General features: G+C 44.6%; 1 protein-coding gene and 1 long non-coding RNA gene across 6 annotated transcripts in view; one reads left to right on the forward strand and one right to left on the reverse strand.

The window, feature by feature from the left end:
* SPECC1 (sperm antigen with calponin homology and coiled-coil domains 1) overlaps nt 1-16,679 on the reverse strand; it is a 285,593-nt gene that overhangs the window by 72,207 nt on the left and 196,707 nt on the right. For all 5 annotated transcript variants that reach the window (XM_032320263.1, XM_032320264.1, XM_032320262.1 and 2 more), the window contains 4 exons: nt 11,787-11,932; nt 10,588-10,688; nt 5,969-6,050; nt 2,575-2,731 (listed from right to left, as the gene is read on the reverse strand). In XM_032320263.1, the coding sequence (XP_032176154.1) occupies nt 2,575-2,731; nt 5,969-6,050; nt 10,588-10,688; nt 11,787-11,932 (486 nt within the window). The remainder of the gene's footprint in view (nt 1-2,574; nt 2,732-5,968; nt 6,051-10,587; nt 10,689-11,786; nt 11,933-16,679) is intronic.
* LOC116577279 lies at nt 12,671-15,780 on the forward strand. Its single transcript, XR_004280476.1, has 3 exons — nt 12,671-12,982; nt 13,143-13,488; nt 15,377-15,780. It is a non-coding gene; the product is annotated as an uncharacterized LOC116577279 (long non-coding RNA).

Genomic DNA, 16,679 nt, shown 5'->3' on the forward strand with positions numbered 1-16,679 from the left:
GATTGAGGACCTCAGCCACCTGAATTAAGGTAGAGAGATTTTTTTTTTAAAGATTTTATTTATTTATTTGACAGAGAGAGATCACAAGCAGGCAGAAAGGCAGGCAGAGAGAGAGGAAGGGAAGCAGGCCCCCTGCTGAGCAGAGAGCCCTATGTGGGGCTCGATCCCAGGAACCCGGGATCATGACCTGAGCCGAAGGCAGCAGCTTAACCCACTGAGCCACCCAGGCACCCGGTAGAGAGATTTTTAAGAAAATGTCATACTTGCATTAAAAATTTTCTTGTGTAATTTGATGGCTGTTTCCCTTGCACCTGGTATATTTGTAAACTTAAGTCCCCACGTTTCTGTGGTCAGAGTCGCTGTTAACTATGAAGTTATGGTAACTGTGCCTGTTTGTTACTTCATCGCTGAGAACTTAATTTCTAGGTCTGACAAACTAGGGAAGACTGAAATGCAGGTTTAGAAAAGAGCTTCTGTATCCATGGATGACCACAACACTAACAGAACAGGTTTCTTTCTTTTTTTTTTTAAAGATTTTATTTATTCATTTGACAGACAGAGATAACAAGTAGGCAGAGAAGCAGCCAGAGAGAGAGGAAGGGAAGCAGGCTCCCCGCTGAGCAGAGAGCCCGATGCGGGGTTCGATCCCAGGACCCTGGGATCATGACCTGAGCCGAAGGCAGAGGCTTTAACCCACTGAGCCACCCACGCACCCCCAGAACAGGTTTCTTTAAAAAATAATGTTAACTAGATACAACACTCCCTCCAAATTAATAATAATAGGATGAGAACTACCAAAACAAGTGATTTCTATCCTGTCATTTGTTTGTCTCAATGACGTGAATATGAAAATAAAATAACACATTAATCACTAATTTAATCTTTCATGATGAAGGGTAATAATATAAATTGCATATTAACATACACATAGCCTTTTTGTACGTGTTTCTGACATAAAGAAAAGAGCAGTTTCAGGCTAGCACTAATTCTGGGCCTTAAAAGCAGTTTTGATCACTTAAATCTCCTGTGCATAAACAAGGCTAATATGCAGTATCTGAGGCTTTAAGTTGAATCTCTGAAAGGCATGACTTCATCTATTTGGGTCCAAATATACACTACACCCAAAGATCTGCCAAGAGCTGAACTTATTCAGACTTTCATAAAATCCTTTACAATACCCATAATGGTAGTTAGCATGTCCGTCAAGCAGCTGTTACTCCCCAAGCAGCTAGTTCTGTATATTCGTCTGTCTACCTGTTCCCAAGCACTGGCTGGCCCGGTGCTGTGTGTGTAGCACGGCCCCGGGGCCCAGGAAAGAGACCGACATGTGAGATGAAGATTTACTGTGTACTACAACACAGCCTAAATACATGGGGACAAAGGCTCAAACGACACGACAGTGCATTAAATACCCAGCATGAGCCTAAGACATGGAAGGCCAAAGAAGGGGGGTGTCGGCACCCCCTGGGTGGCTGGCTACCAGCCTATGGAGGGTTTGACTTTGCAAGGGAAACACTCAGGAGTGAGAGGACAGGAGGGAGACGATTCAGGCTGGGCTCTTGTCAGTGGTCGCAGAAGCTCGTGTCAGCTGCAAACGCTGAGAATGGAAGTGGCAGGTGAGCTGGGGGGGTGCCGAGCCACAGGGAACGCAGGGAGCAGAACGAGGAGCGTGGGTGGAAGGGTGCATGACAAGTCAGGGGAGGTTTCTGAGAAGGTCTGCACAGGATGCTCTTCCTGTTTTCGAAGATGGGACTCCACGTGGAGAAGCCTCGGGAGAGGCGAGTGTGGGGAAGTGCCTGGAGGAGGCTTGCCGGGGCCTGGGGGAGCAGGAACACTGAACAGGGAGAGGTGGCAGAGGCGGGAGCCATGCCAGGCCTCTGGTGGCCACCCTGGCCGTCTCTGTCCTCTCTCTCTCCCCTGCCCTCCCCCTCCCATCACTGCCAGTGTACTTGTGACGCTGACTTCAAAGCGCCCCTCCAATCCTTCCCATATGCACTGTTTCCTGTACCACTACTCAAAATCCAAATACGAATCCCACAAAGTTAGTGGTTCCTCCCTGCTTTACCAAAAAGAGTACAAACCTCTAACCTTGGCAATGGAGACCATTCACAAGGTGACCCCAACCTCCCTTTTCAGCGGTGATAATCTGAGCATCAGTCTGCCTCCCCAGGCCATACTAGAAGACGATGATGCGTCTGCCAGGGCTGGTCCTCATGAGGCCCCCAGGACAGTCTAACCAAAGGAAACCACCCCCAGCTCCCTGAATGTTGTGCAGGGCTCCTCACGGGAACCCCCACAGGCCCCCTGGCAGAAATGCTGCCTCCCCCTTTCCATACTTCTTAACCCAACTAATGACCCCCCAAGAGTCTGCGTCCACTCTGGTTTCATGGCCCTATTTCACTTTGCATGGTCCTGCTGTCCAGGGCCCACTTCCCATGCTGAAGGCACATTCTGTGTCCGGTTGTTTTCATTAAGGAAAAATACACATACAAGTAAACTGACCACAGGCAGTGAAACAGAAGGAAGATTACAAGGCCACCAACCCAGTGAGGTCTCACTGTGTAAACATGATACCTGAGTTTGCTCTGCGGTTTCAAGCCCCCAGTGGACGCACTCAGCAGCCTCGTGTTCCCGAAGCCCAGAGAAGGGGGTCTGCTCAGGGACTCCAGCGAGGGGCTCTTCCGGAGATAAGGGTCTGGTTTCAGGTCCTCACCCCTTCCCTTTAAAAGATCTGTGTGGAGAACAACATAGTCACCTATTCCTAGAAGAGAAAATTCACCTAGAAGAGAAATTTGACTGGTCACCACACCTTTTTCTCAAATACAACAGAATTCTCATTGGATTCCTAAGTATAAATATATAATAAATTTAAGTTTATAGAGTTAAGTAAAAAAACGCACATCGGGACATGGCCTTTTCTAGAAAGGATTCTCCAGGCAGGACTGACTACATTATTCACAGAGACTAATGCCAAATTAGCCCCTCATTCAAAAATTATGAAGAATTTCAAGATGGCACCCTTGGAGCCATGAACCAAAGCCCTTCTGCACCCTCGGCACAGGTCCTACCCCCTCAGAGCCAGCCCTGCTCCCAGTAAAGCACTTTGAACTGACAGGCATCTGAGAGAGAGAGAGCTGGCTGGAAGATACCCAGTGGGATTTTCAAGTCACAGGTGGCAGCAGGCAAAAAGCTGGGTACCAAGAACGGTAACGATTTTACAAGAAAAAAAAGCCATTCCAGTCCTAGGGTCTGGCTGGCTAAAAATAAGCAAATATAAATTCTTTAAAGACTCCTTTCTGCTGTTCTATTAGGAGTTAAAACAGGTTAATGAAACAAGCAGAATCCTCTAGATGGTATTTCCTGAAGGACCACCAGAGCACAGATCCGGAGAAAACATTGAGAGTATCTGGTTTATACTGACAAAGGCAACAGGAGCTCAGAGAACAAGGGTGGCTTGCTCAATGCCACACAACAGGCCTCTGTGACCAGGCTGAACCCACGGTCGCCTCCTATGACACCGTAAATAGTCATGGAAGAAAACATTGCTTGTATGGCTAAGAGCCACCAATTATGGGTAGGAAAGTGGGGAGTGAGGCTAATGAGCTTGGAAGAGGAGAGGAAAAACAGTGCTTACATCACTAAAGAGAACAACAAAAACAGTGCATTAATCTCCTTTCGGCAGCTTCTGATGACCTCAAAGCTGGCAAGGTTAACCCGAGCAAGCAGTTTTTACCGCGTAACCCTTTTTTAGTACAGTAAATAGAATCATCCGCGTAGACAGGTGTCTGGTGGGGCAAAGGCGGGGGCACTGACAAGGAATGGTTTACTTTGGGGCAAGAACTACTAGGGTTTGAGCGCCAGATTTAGCTTGTCAATTAAAATGACGGCTTCTTCGCACAAAAGGCAATGTGGGAGGGACAGAGAAGACACAAATATTGTGACCAAAAGCTCATGTGGTACTTAAAGACATGGTTAAAATGGTATGTTTTGTGTTACGGGTATTTTAGCCACAATTACAAAAACAAAACAAAACAAAAATAAGCTTGCCTAGGAATACATCACTGTGCCCGTAACCAAGTTATCCCCGATTTTCCACTACAGAGCAAGTGTAGAGAATGCAAATCAGGAGGGTTTCCAATATTCTGTTTTGACCTCCCTTCCATTTCTAGGAAAGGGGAACTAGTCTGCACAGAAAAAAGAGCCTGCTCTACTGGCTTCACTCACCTTTTCTGTTTTTTTTTTTTTTTTCTCTTATTCTCCTGTCTTTAGACAGTATTTCCTTCTTTATTTATTTAACACACAGAGAGATCACAAGTAGGCAGAGAGGCAGGCAGAGAGAGATGGGTAACCAGGCTCCCCGCTGAGCAGAGAGCCTGATGCGCGGCTCGATCCCAGAACCCTGAGATCATGACCTGAGCTGAAGGCAGAGGCTTAACCCACTGAGCCACCCAGGCGTCCCTAGCATTTCCTTCTTCCTCGGAGTCATTATTCTGACTTCAAGTCCTCATATGATAAGCTTTTATCACTTCTTTATGACATTGCTGATCAGAGCAATCCCCTGCTTGTTACCAGAAGGCAGCATGGTAGAAAGAATCAGAAAAAAATCCCACCCTGGTCCCAGAGCTTTCTATCTACGCAGTCCGGATTTCTGGCTTTCTTGCCCTGCTAGAGGCACCAGTAAATAATTTGTTTAGTGTTCTTCTCATCTGTTCTGTGGCTTTACAGTAAGGACACAGAGTCCTACACATATATTTCTGAGGCATATACTTGGGACATGCTTACCCTTCTGCTAATGTCTGCTCTCACAGGTGAACTGAGCAGAAAGGGAACAGAAGCTAAGGTCAAGGTCACCCCTTCTGCTCAGCCCAGAGCCAGCTGCGTTCACTCAGCCCCTGGAGTGAACCTCTGAGGGAGACAGCACTATTTCCAACCCAGAGATGAGGAAACCACAGCCCTGGGAGGTAGAATGATGGGGCCAAGAGACAAGCCCACCCCTGTGTGCCCCACTCTATAACTGCGGCTTCACACTGGCCATCAGCACTCGAGGCGCGGGAGTGACAAAGCAACAGGGACGATTGTGGATTCCAACCACGGTGTCACCAGCAGGGTCCGGATTTTAAAAAAGACCAGAGTAACAACAGGAAGAAGCCCACATTCAAAGGCAAAGACAGCATGAAAGAGGCATATTTTAGGAATTGTGGAAGCAAAGAGACCTTCAGAATCAGATAAGATTTTTTTTTTCTAAAAATAGTTACTTCTAAAGATGGTTAAGATATTCTCTTGAGATTCCATAAAAAAACAAACAAAAAACTCCCCAAAGCTAGACATCTCTCCCGAACAGATGTACACTGAGAAGTACAGTGGCAGGAAGTAGGATCTAACATCCAGAACACAGAGTCTTAAATTGTTTGGAATAAATGCCATCAACTATTTTTCTAAGCTCGGTTTCAGGCAAAGAAGAAAAGTAAACCTCACAAAATAAGAGGTCAAACATATTTGCTGTTTTTTAAATTTTTAAATTTTTAATTCTTAACAAATTTTATTTATGTATTTGACAGAGAGAGAGAGAGATCACAAGTAGGCAGAGAGGCAGGCAGAAAGAGATGGGTAAGCAGACTCCTCGCTGAGCAGAGAGCCTGATGTGCGGCTCGATCCCAGAACCCTGAGATCATTACCCGAGCTGAAGGCAGAGGCTTAACCCACTGAGCCACCCAGGTGCCCCTGTTTTTTTTTTTTTTTTTAAGAGTTTATTCATTTATTTGTCAGAAAGAGAGAAAGACAGAGAGAGCACAAGCAGGAGGGAGGAGCAGAGGAAGAGGGAGAAGCAGACTCCCTGCTGAGCAAAGAGCCCTGTAAGGACGTGGGGCTTGATCCCAGGACTCTGGGATAAGGACCTGAGCCAAAGGCAGACCCTTAACTAACTGAACCACACAGGCATCCCCAAAGTGTTTGCTCCTTAAGGTATTACCTGAGAGGGGAAGGTCTGGAAGATCCAATCGCTGAGTCACACCTTTGCTGGCCGGCCGAACACTGCTGTACGTTGAATGCCTCTAAAAAACCAAAGGGCACACCAGCATGGTGAGCTTGTTAACACCTGATACGTAAACATGGTGTGTGTGTGCACGCGTCCATGCAACAGTTCTCAAGCTCATAGGAATCACCAGTGTTAGCTTTTAAAACAATTTATTTTTTCAATCTTTTTTTTTAAAAAAGAATGTATTTATTCATTTGATGAGGGGTGGGGTCGGGAGAGGGAGAAGCAGACTCCCTGCTGAGCAGGGATCCCCCCCCCCCCCCCCCCCCCCCCGCCATCTCCGCCTTGGGGCTCTGATCCGAGATCATGACCTAAGCCAAAGGCAGATGCTTAGCCAACTGAGCCACCCAGGTGCCCCGGGGGTGGGGGGGACGTAATCATTATTAATCAGCTTTGTGAGTACCTTCCTGGAAAATTCTATGTATATTCTAGGGGGTGGGTAAAAACATGGATTTTTACCAGCCAACAGATATATGGAAACATGCTCAGTATCACTCATCACTGGGGAAGTGCAAATCAAAACCACAGTGATATATCACCTCACACCTGTTCGGACGGTCATTATTTTAAAAAAATGAGAGAGAGAGAGAATGACAAGTGTTAGCAAAAATGTGGAAAAATTGGAATTTTTGTGCACCGCTGGCGAGAATGGAAAATGGTGCATCCACTATAGAAAATAGTAGGGATGTTCTTCAAAAAATTAAAAATAGAGCTCCTGTACCACCCGGTAGTCCCACTTCTGGGCCTATACCCCAAACAACTGAAAACAAAATCCAGAAGAGATGTTTTGCACGCCCATGTTCCTGGCAGCATTACTCACAATAGCCAAGAGCTCAGAACAAACTACCCGTCCATGGACAGATGAATGGGATAAAAAAAAAAAATGCAGTCTGTATGCACAATGGAATATTAATCAGTCTTAAAAAGAAGGAAATCCTGAACAAATCTGGGAGGACGGTACTGTCAGGTTGGGCGGGACCACATCTGTGGCAGCGGGAGCCTAAAGTGGCTGCTGTGTTTTGACAGAAGCAGTAGTTCTAGGCAAGCCCTTAGAGAAAGACTTGCCAGAAATAGAAGTTCCTTTCACCGGCAACTTTGAGATGTTTTGGGAACCTTTCCTGGAAGCGCACTGGGCACCAGAGCTCTCCCTGTATTCAATTCCTTTCTGCGGGATGGGATGGGCTAGAGTGATTTCCGGTATCTGGAAGCTAAGGGTGATTGATACGTTCTCCTGCGGGAAGAACTTCTTAAGTGGGCGAAACCCGTGGAAGGAATTTCCCTGTACTGTTTTTGCAGGAAGGTGCATCAACAGAGGAGTGCTTAAACAGATCACCACATGCCACACAGCCTTTAAGAAGAATGCATTATTTCTCCAAACACTGACAGTTGAAGATGTCTCTGGTATATTCCTTCATTCATTCAACAAATATTTATTGAGCTTCTACTGTGATATGACTGTGTGCCAGCCACTGTTGCAGACAAGAGGTATAATAGCAAGCAAAACCTCTCTCTGTGCTGGATGTAGAGTTTGTTTAAGATTCCCTCTCTCTTTCCCTCTCCCGCCTCTCCCCCTGCTCACATGTGCACACATGCGCCCACTCTCTCTCTTTAAAAAAAAAAAAATCCGTGCCCTCAGGGACTACATTCCAATGACAAGTAAAATGAGTCCATGTCTGAACAATGTGCAGTGTAATCCAATTTATGAAACTTTCTCTTCCTCCCTACACACACACACATTTTATGAAAGAAAAACACCTAGGATACACAACAAGCCATAAACAGTGGTTATTTCTGGGGCTAGGGAGCAAGAGAGAGTTCTTAACTCATTCTTTCTCTCTCTCTTTTTTTTTTTTTTTGAGATTTATTTATTTGAGGGAGAGAGACAGAGATAGCCAGAAGAGACCATGAGCAGAGAATCGAGGGAGAAGCAGGCTCCCCGCTGAGCAGGGAGCCTGACATGAAGTTCGATCCCAGGACTCTGGGATCATGACCTTAGCTGAAGGCAGAGGCTTAACTGACTGAGCCACTCTGGTGTCCCTAACGCATTCTCTTTTCAAGTGACTAGAGCAGTATGACAGTAATCTAAGGTTAACAGAGGTCAGAATGATGGCTACATTAATAGATTACCCACTGGGGGGCACCTGGGTGGCTCAGTGGGTTAAAGCCTCTGCCTTCGGCTCAGGTCATGATCTCAGGGTCCTGGGATCGAGCCCCACATCGGGCTCTCTGCTCGGCAGGGACCCTGCTTCTTCCCCCTCTCTCTGCCTGTCTCTCTGCCTACTTGTGATCTCTTTCTATCAAATAAATAAATAAATAAATATAAAAAAAAAATAGATTACCCACTGGGTGGTGGCAGGAGAGGGCCTTACTGATTCAATGAAGATGCTTTATCTTGGTGTTAGGTATATGGGTGTGTGTATACAGAAACATTCAAGCTGTATATATTTAAAAGGTGTGTGCTTTACTTTATACATGAATCACAAGGGCCAATTATTAAATCTTCAGGAATTTTGCAAGCTAGTTTTCAACACGGCCCCTATTAAGATAAAATTATATTATAAGCAAAAGTAATAAATACTCAAAACTCTCTGCTTCCTATTTATTAGTCTTCCCACGATGACTGGAGTTACTTACACTTATTCCACCTGTTTTCTAGAAATACGACAATTGGAATACAAACCCAAGCTTCTACTCCCTGGCAAGAAGCCAGCTGTTAAATGTTTTGTCAGCAACCTTGTGTGTGTAGCTCAACGAATTTAAGTCAAAATGAAGCATGATCTGTTTCAGTTTCATTAAAAAACTCAGTGATTATTAGAATATAAGTAATTGCTTTACTTGGTTTTACATAAGAAGAAGTACAAGGTATCTTCCAGGGCAAAAAGTTAAAAAAAAAAAAAAAAAGAAAGAAAAAGAAAAATTGAAAAGATCCCAAACAACAGGGGTGCCAGGGTGGCTCAGTCATTAGGTGTCTACCTTTGGCTCAGGTCATGGTCCCAAAGTCCTGGGATTGAACCCCGCATGGGGCTCCCTGCTTGGCAGGAAGCCTGCTTCTCCCTCTCCGGCTCTCCTGTACTTGTGATCTCTCTCTCACTGTGTCTCTCTGTCATAAATGAATAAAATCTTAAAAATAAGGGGAGGGGGACATGCCTGGGTGGCTCAGTGGGTTAAGCCTCTGCCTTTGACTCAGGTCATGATTGCAGGGTCCTGGGATCGAGTCCCACATGGGGCTCTCTGCTCAGTGGGGAGTCTGCTTCCCCCTCTTTCTGTCTGCCTCTCTGCTTACTTGTGATCTATCTCAATGTCCAAAAAAAAAAAAAAAAACAGAAAAACAAAAAAACAAAAAAAACCCCAAACAACATACACTGGCTGCTAAGGACACCAAAAAAGGGTACTTGTGAATGACATTGTCCTTGGCTCAGCAGGAGCTGCTGAATGTTATTATAACATGGAAAGTCTCGGTCTTAGAAAATGCCAAGAGGGGCGCCTGGTTGGCTCTGTCACTGGAGCGTGCGACTCTTGATCTAGGGGTTGTGAGCTCCCAGGTTGGGTGTGGAGATTACTTAAAAATAAAATCTTGGGGCGCCTGGGTGGCTCAGTGGGTTAAGCCACTGCCTTCGGCTCAGGTCATGATCTCAGGGTCCTGGGATCGAGCCCCGCATCGGGCTCTCTGCTCAGCAGGGAGCCTGCTTTCTCCTCTCTCTCTGCCTGCTTGTCATCTCTCTCTGTCAAATAAATAAATAAAATCTTAAAAAAAAAAAAAAGAAAAAAAAGAAAAAGAACACTCATCTTAAAAAATAATAATAATAAAATAAAATCTTAAAATAAAAAAAAGAAAAGAAAATGCCAAGAGGCCAAGAAGCTCTGGTCTAGAACCTTCAGAATATGTCAAAGGTGACACAGATTGCCCAGTGAACTCTAAGAATTTATAAATCGTAAACATTTTCTCTCTCTGGGGTGCTTTAAAAACAAAATAAAACACTTCCTTGAGAAAAATATCTAGTTCAATATCCACCTCTGGTAAAAATTATAATCTTCATTGAACTGAAAACTTCAGATGTATCTTATGGGGAACAAAATGTCATTAACAAATCGTATAAGGTTTATACGGTGTCTCTCTCAGAACTTAAGCCTCAAACTGTAATTTTTTTAAAAAAGATTTTATGTATTTATTTGAGAGAGGGAGGAAGAGAGAGAGAGAGAGCACTAGCATGCACAAGCCACAGGGGGAGGAGGGAGGGTAGAGCAGAGGCAGAGGGAGAAGCAGATTCCCTACTGCACAGAGAGCGTGATGCGGGGCTCGAACCCAGGACCCAGAGATCATGACCTGTGCCAAAGGGAGACACTTAACTGACTGAGCCACCCAGGCACCCATCAAAATCGCAATTTTTCAATGGAAGTTTCGCTATTACTATTCATGGTTTATTAAAAATGATGTTCAATATGCCTCAAAAATACACCAAGTGGTTTTCACTTCCTGTTTCCTGAGCATGAGCCAGCATCATGGACCCTCGTGGCCTGGACCACCACCCACACATCCAAGACCCTCAAAATACCTGCATTGGGGAGACAGCAGCGGCGGGAGCGGTCCTTACTGGAATCCCACTCAGGGGACTTCTGGGGGCTTTATGGACAGAAATATTCTGTCCGGCTCCACCTGCCAAGAAAAGAAATGGGAACATTTCTATGTAGTTTCAGTTCCAAGTAGCAAAGAGTAGTTCCTAATTTGTTCTTATAAAACCATCCCATACTGCTTATAACAGATTACATTTACTCTGTTCTCTTTCCTCTGGACTAGTGTTGAACTGGGTGGGGGGGGGCAGTCAACTGAATGGTCTTAAGAGGTGGGACCCCAGGGGACAGAAAACACACATGATGAGGTATCTACGGTAAGAAGGAACAGGAAAGTTCGTGCACCAACTATTATTATTAACTCACTTCCCGTCTTCATGGACTGAATGTAGTAACTGGGCTTTTGCATCTTTTAATATTCGTGGTCTTGTCTTAATCTGAGCTATGAACTCTTTTAGCAAAGACCACCAGGTATGTCCTAGCATTAGCTATGACTTCAGTCTCTCTACACAACAGGCATAACTGCTGTGGTCAAGAGAAGAAATACACTGCTATTTTGGACAGAGGTGTACTCGGTTTCCTTTATTTACTATATTTTTGTGTGTATGGATGTGCGTTTTTCTCATATGTATAGTTAACAGTGAAAAAAGGTGAATCGGTGAGCCAGAGAGATGTTTCTAGAAAAAGCTGGGAATGTATCAAGACCAGGAATGACAGGTCAGCACAGGTGGTCACACACAAGACCAGGCAGAGAAAAGTCTAAGAGGGGAGGTGGGGAAGGCCAGGGGTCCTGCTAGACAGCCAACTGCACAGACTCAACACCTTGTTTCCTAGGAAACGAAGCCTCTGGTTGGCCCAGCTAAGAGGGAAGTGGTTGTGACCTGAGTTTAATGGACACAGAGGCAGAAAAGGAAGGTGGCAAGTCTGGAATTAAAGCTACGGGAGAGGTGGAGAGAAAGAGGAGGTTTTGTTACACGTGAGCCAGACTCCTCACTGTCGTCTTCCTGGACTGTCCGCTGGGCTGCAGCAAGTATCTGGGGTACAGTGGCTCCGCGTGGAATGATCTAGACTGAGACCCTGTGGTTGCATCCCCTCGGGGCCAGTGTTGGAGTAGAGACAGGCTTGATACATGGGGCCATGGTCTGCATGGGAGTTCTGCTCATGAGACGAAATGATGAAATACCTGGCCGTCCCAAGTCGAATGACTTGATGAGGGACTTAACAGTGGTCGCAGATTCCAATGGCGTCGGAGACGTCCTGCTCACGTAGACGCCATGCCAGCGGCCGGGAGCCTCAACCCCGGGTGGTTCCGACTCTTCGTTCACGGGTCTGCACGGTAAAGAGCATATCCAATTGAGAAGGCGGAGGGTTCCCATGGGGGGTGAGGGGAGACACAGATAACGACAGACCTAAATCTGAAAGGAGGACCCCCAATTTTAAATCCCTCTTCAGGAAATAATATAGGGCTTGCTCTCAATTTTCACAGAGGTGTTTTCTTGGGAATGGCCAGAAATAGTTATTTTTAGAGGCAGAGTGACTTGACATTAATTCTATATTTTTAAGATTTTATTTATTTATTTGATAGAGAGCATAAATAGGCAGAGAGGCAGACGGTGGGGAGGGGAGTGGAGCACGCTCCCCACTGAGCAGAGAGCCTGATGTGGGGCTTGATTCTGGGACCCTGGGATCATGACCTGAGCCGAAGGCAGAGGCTTAACCCACTGAGACACCCAGGCGCCCCTTGACATACATTAGTTCTAAAAAATGGGATGTACTTTTACTCTGCATATTGTAAATATATATATATACATACACACACACACACGCATTATAATGTTATTTATTATACATATTTAGCTATATCGTCCAGGGTGGATATAACAGATTGGCTTCTCAGAAGCTATATTCCAACCCCCATTTGGCACACAGAGGTTGGAAAGGTGTCCTCTCAGGACTCCCCTGTACCTAGGAGCTTAGATTTAGATTCTACCCCACACAAAGACAAGGACTGAGACCTGGATCAGGGGCAGGAGGCGGGGCATAGAGCATTTCCTGTTGCTAATGGAAAGGGTAGCTGTCCAGCTGACATCCTGATGCTAAGGCTCCCTCCCCACCTCCTGCTGATAACCGGGTTCTGTGCTGTGGCTTTGGGAGCTGTTCCTGGAAATTCAGCCTAGAGTCTGCTGCTCCAGCCCTCCCAACAACCCTGCAAGCTATTTAAGGCCCTTTTGCTTAGGTCAAGTAGACAGTGGTCCGCTCTGTGCAACAGAATCCCGACTCAGACATCATCTGTCCTCGGAGAGGAAACCCTAACAGTCCTTTAGCAAATCCTGCAGCGCTGCGGGAGGTGAAGCTTCTAGTCTCACCCAAACATTTCCGGTAAGCTCTTCCTATGGATTCTAACTTCGACCAGTCATCTGGTTCAGTCCTCTCATGCATGTCCTCCTCATCAGGGACATGTTAGCATGTCATTTAATCTCCCTGTGAAGGAGCCAAGGCAGGATCTCCCAGTCTTCTGATTTCTGCTCTTTTATTACAGCAAACTGCCACCAGCTGTTTTGCAAGAAGATGACTAATTTATGAGAATGGCTCGGAGTATTTTTGGCTGTGTGTTTTAATAAGGTCAGTGGAAGTTTAAAATATTTATTTACTATTTTTTTGGAATGAGTTCTCATAAGCTTCGGTGGCTGGATTTACTTGCCCTTAATTCTCGAAGCTTCCGTTGCTCTGTGATCAATGTGCACAGAAAACGTTTAAGTGAAGCAGAACTTAAAACATACTTTTGTCTCTGCAGCCCCTTCTTTGGAGTGAAAAACAAACAAACAAACAAAAACCCAAGACACTGATGACTTCTTTGAAAGAAATATCAGGAATTTCAGAAACTGGTAGGAGGCCGGGTTTGAAAAAGAATTTTTTTAATTGAATGAGTTGGGTTTTTTTTTTTTTGTATTCTCCCTGGTGTGTTATGCAATGTAAAATCAGGTGTGGAAGATGCAGAAAGAGAATAAAATCAGGTTAGGTACAAGCAGGAAAAACAAAGCAAAACAAAACAAAACTAGTTTCCGGACCAGCCATTCCAAGTAAAGTCGGGAACAAAGTGGGCTACCTTCACCCATTTAAAGGACCGTCTACCGAGGGCTTTCAGAAACCCAGAGCACCCTTCGAAGGGAGATCTTGTCTAAAAATTCATTTTCATCTCATTCCTTGAAAATCTAATGAAAAGGATTCTATACCCGCTCAAGCGTTTCCGTCAATTACCCAAGTTTCTCTGTGATTCAATACATCAAATGAGAAACAGGAGTCTTTGGATTCTGTTAAGAACCTAGCAAGGCGACAAGAGCCAATTCCCAGTCCTCTTGCCTTCAGATATTCAAAGACCATGTTTCAACTGATAGGTCCGCTTGGCCAGAACAGGAAGAGTCAGTATGAGAAAACTCTGCAAGCAGTTTCAGCAGATCAGAGAAGCTGTTGAAATAAACAACCTCCACATTATAACAGGGATTCGCGCGTGAGTGTGTGTGCAAGCGTGTGTGCGTGTGCAGGGCAGGTAAGGGGATTCACAAAACAAAGCCTGGATTGAAGAGCCATAGAGAGGAGCTATTGGTTTTATTTCGTACAGTACTTCCATCATAAATAGATTTGAAACTCCTTTACACCCGCCTGTCCTACGGTTGTCCGGGATCAACCAGTAACAACTCTGGCAAGAAATGCAGTATTTCATTTTTGCTGTTCTAAGGAAGAATAAGCCTCTGTATTCTACAAAGGATATTAAGAAATGTTAAGCATATAGCCAGGTGTATTGCAGCAAACTCATTAAATACAGGAAAAGCTTCAAGGTACCACTACTGGCAAAGGATTTGTCCCTGCGCTAACTACTGCCTCCTAAAGACAGATGTTAGATTCGAAGGTCTATCTGGAAAACAAATCACACATATGGAAAGTCAAAGTGAGCCTTGAAAATCCCCTGAATCACCCAGAAGCACAGTTTACATGGTTTTGAAGGTACAACCATATACAAACCTACCATCCTTCATAAGTCTAGTGCATTCGGTTTCCCTAAAGCACTGAACAAGACCCTCTTTCTCCAGGGGCATCTCAGATGACACAGCTGCCCTGTGCTTAGGCATTGTGTTGAAAACACCAAAAGTAAGGCATGTCTCCATCTGCTCCCAGAATGTAAAACTGTGATTATAATGGATAATTTTCACACCAAAAAATATGTGTATAACTCCACTGTAAGTACCATGTGTCTTTAAAACAGTATCTAACTTAATTTTCAAAAACCCCCCCCATCTTTGTTATTATTCCTTATTTTAAGATTTTATTTATTCATTTATTTATTTGACAGACAGAAATCACAAGTAGGCAGAGAGGCAGGCAGAGAGAGAGAGGGGGAAGCAGGCTCCCCGCCGAGCAGAGAGCCCAATGTGGAGCTCGATATCAGGACCCTAAGATCATGACCTGAGCCGAAGGCAGAGGCATTAACCCACTGAGCCACCCAGGCACCCCAATTATCCCTTATTTTAGATGAAAAACTTGACAAGGTTGTCTGGATTATAAACAGTGAATCTGGGTGGCAACTCTAGTTCTGTTTGATCATGGCCTTTTTCAAATTGTCTGTAAGGCATAGGTGTCCTGGAAGGTGTACCAGGCATATCTAAAAAAATAACAATACTGATGGTATTTCTTCTTAAAAATGATTTAACATGTTATTAAAAATACTATCAATATTTATTTCATTGTTCTTATTTTTATCCAATAATCTGCTCCTAGGAAGTAGCAGCCCATACCTTAGAATAACAGACCACTGGACCCAAGGACCATGTCATACGCTCACAGCTGGTTTACCTCATCTATCTGTTGTTATAATTTAAACATATATATGCACATGTGTCTGTAATTACCTTTTATTTAAAAAATGTTATCAAATCTCTCAAATTCACTGGTCTCCTTGTTTGGTCACAGAATGGTCTTCAAGTGGTGTTAGTTTTCCACACACCTACCTCACCATACAGGACACCTGGAGGTTGTGTCTATTTTGATCCAAGAATGTGTGAGCTCTTGTACATAACTCAAAGCAGTCAAAAGTTAACTATCTCTGGGGAATGCCACATTATACCACTGCTACCTTCCTAACTGGCCGATCAGTATTAAGGAAGATCGGTCATGTCGATCATGTGTCTGCAAGGGTTCTTTCCTGAAAAACTGAGTAAAAGCCCAGCTCTAGACCCTTCCAGGGCTGGACAGACTTCTCTCCTAGGACTCCCCTCCACCCACCTCACTTTTAGACTCCAAGTCTAGCTACCTGAAATTCTGTTCCTTGTAGGTCCTGTCTCTGTACCCTTGCTCATTCTATGCCCTTCCTGGAACACAAATTTTTTTCCAAAATTTTTTTACTTTTATTCATGAAACGAATCTAAAAGAAGTCTGTAGCTCTGGAGTGAGACAGAAATTAAAGTTAAGTCTTTTGTCTCTTGGGCAGCCGTGTTTTTCAGAACTTCATTTTTGAATTTCAATATAAGCATACAGATGACATAAAAACAAACAAGGTTTGGAACACAAGCATCCAGGTAAAAGGACAGTGGCAAAGAGGGGCAAATTAGGAAGAGCCACAGTACATCCCTAAAATGGGCGATGACCAGGCAAAACGAAGCCAAGAATGCTGGCTCCCACATGCCAGTTTCACCAGGAAAGGACGTGGACACAGATCAATTTCACCCACTAGGAACCTATTCTTCCTCTGTATTCTATTTGAGCTTCTGTGCCTCCGATACGTAACATAAATTTACCTTAAAGAGCCTCCCTTCTGGTTTAAGATTTTAGTAACAGTCAGCAGAAGTGGGCACGGATCTAAGCAGAACCTACAGACACAGATACTGGGCAAATGTCAGGGCCTGATACTCTCACCCATTTAAGTGAGAATAAGGGACAGACAATTATCTGCTCCCCTCCAAGGCGTGCCCTGACCTACGAATATATTCCATAAATTCCATGATTTAAAATGAAGAGAATAATCGTATTCAAAGGACGTTTATATTTATGACAGGAAACAGAATTATATGCTTGATAGCATCTG

The sequence above is a fragment of the Mustela erminea genome, chromosome 18 (assembly GCF_009829155.1).
Source record: "Mustela erminea isolate mMusErm1 chromosome 18, mMusErm1.Pri, whole genome shotgun sequence".
Classification (NCBI taxonomy): domain Eukaryota; kingdom Metazoa; phylum Chordata; class Mammalia; order Carnivora; family Mustelidae; genus Mustela; species Mustela erminea.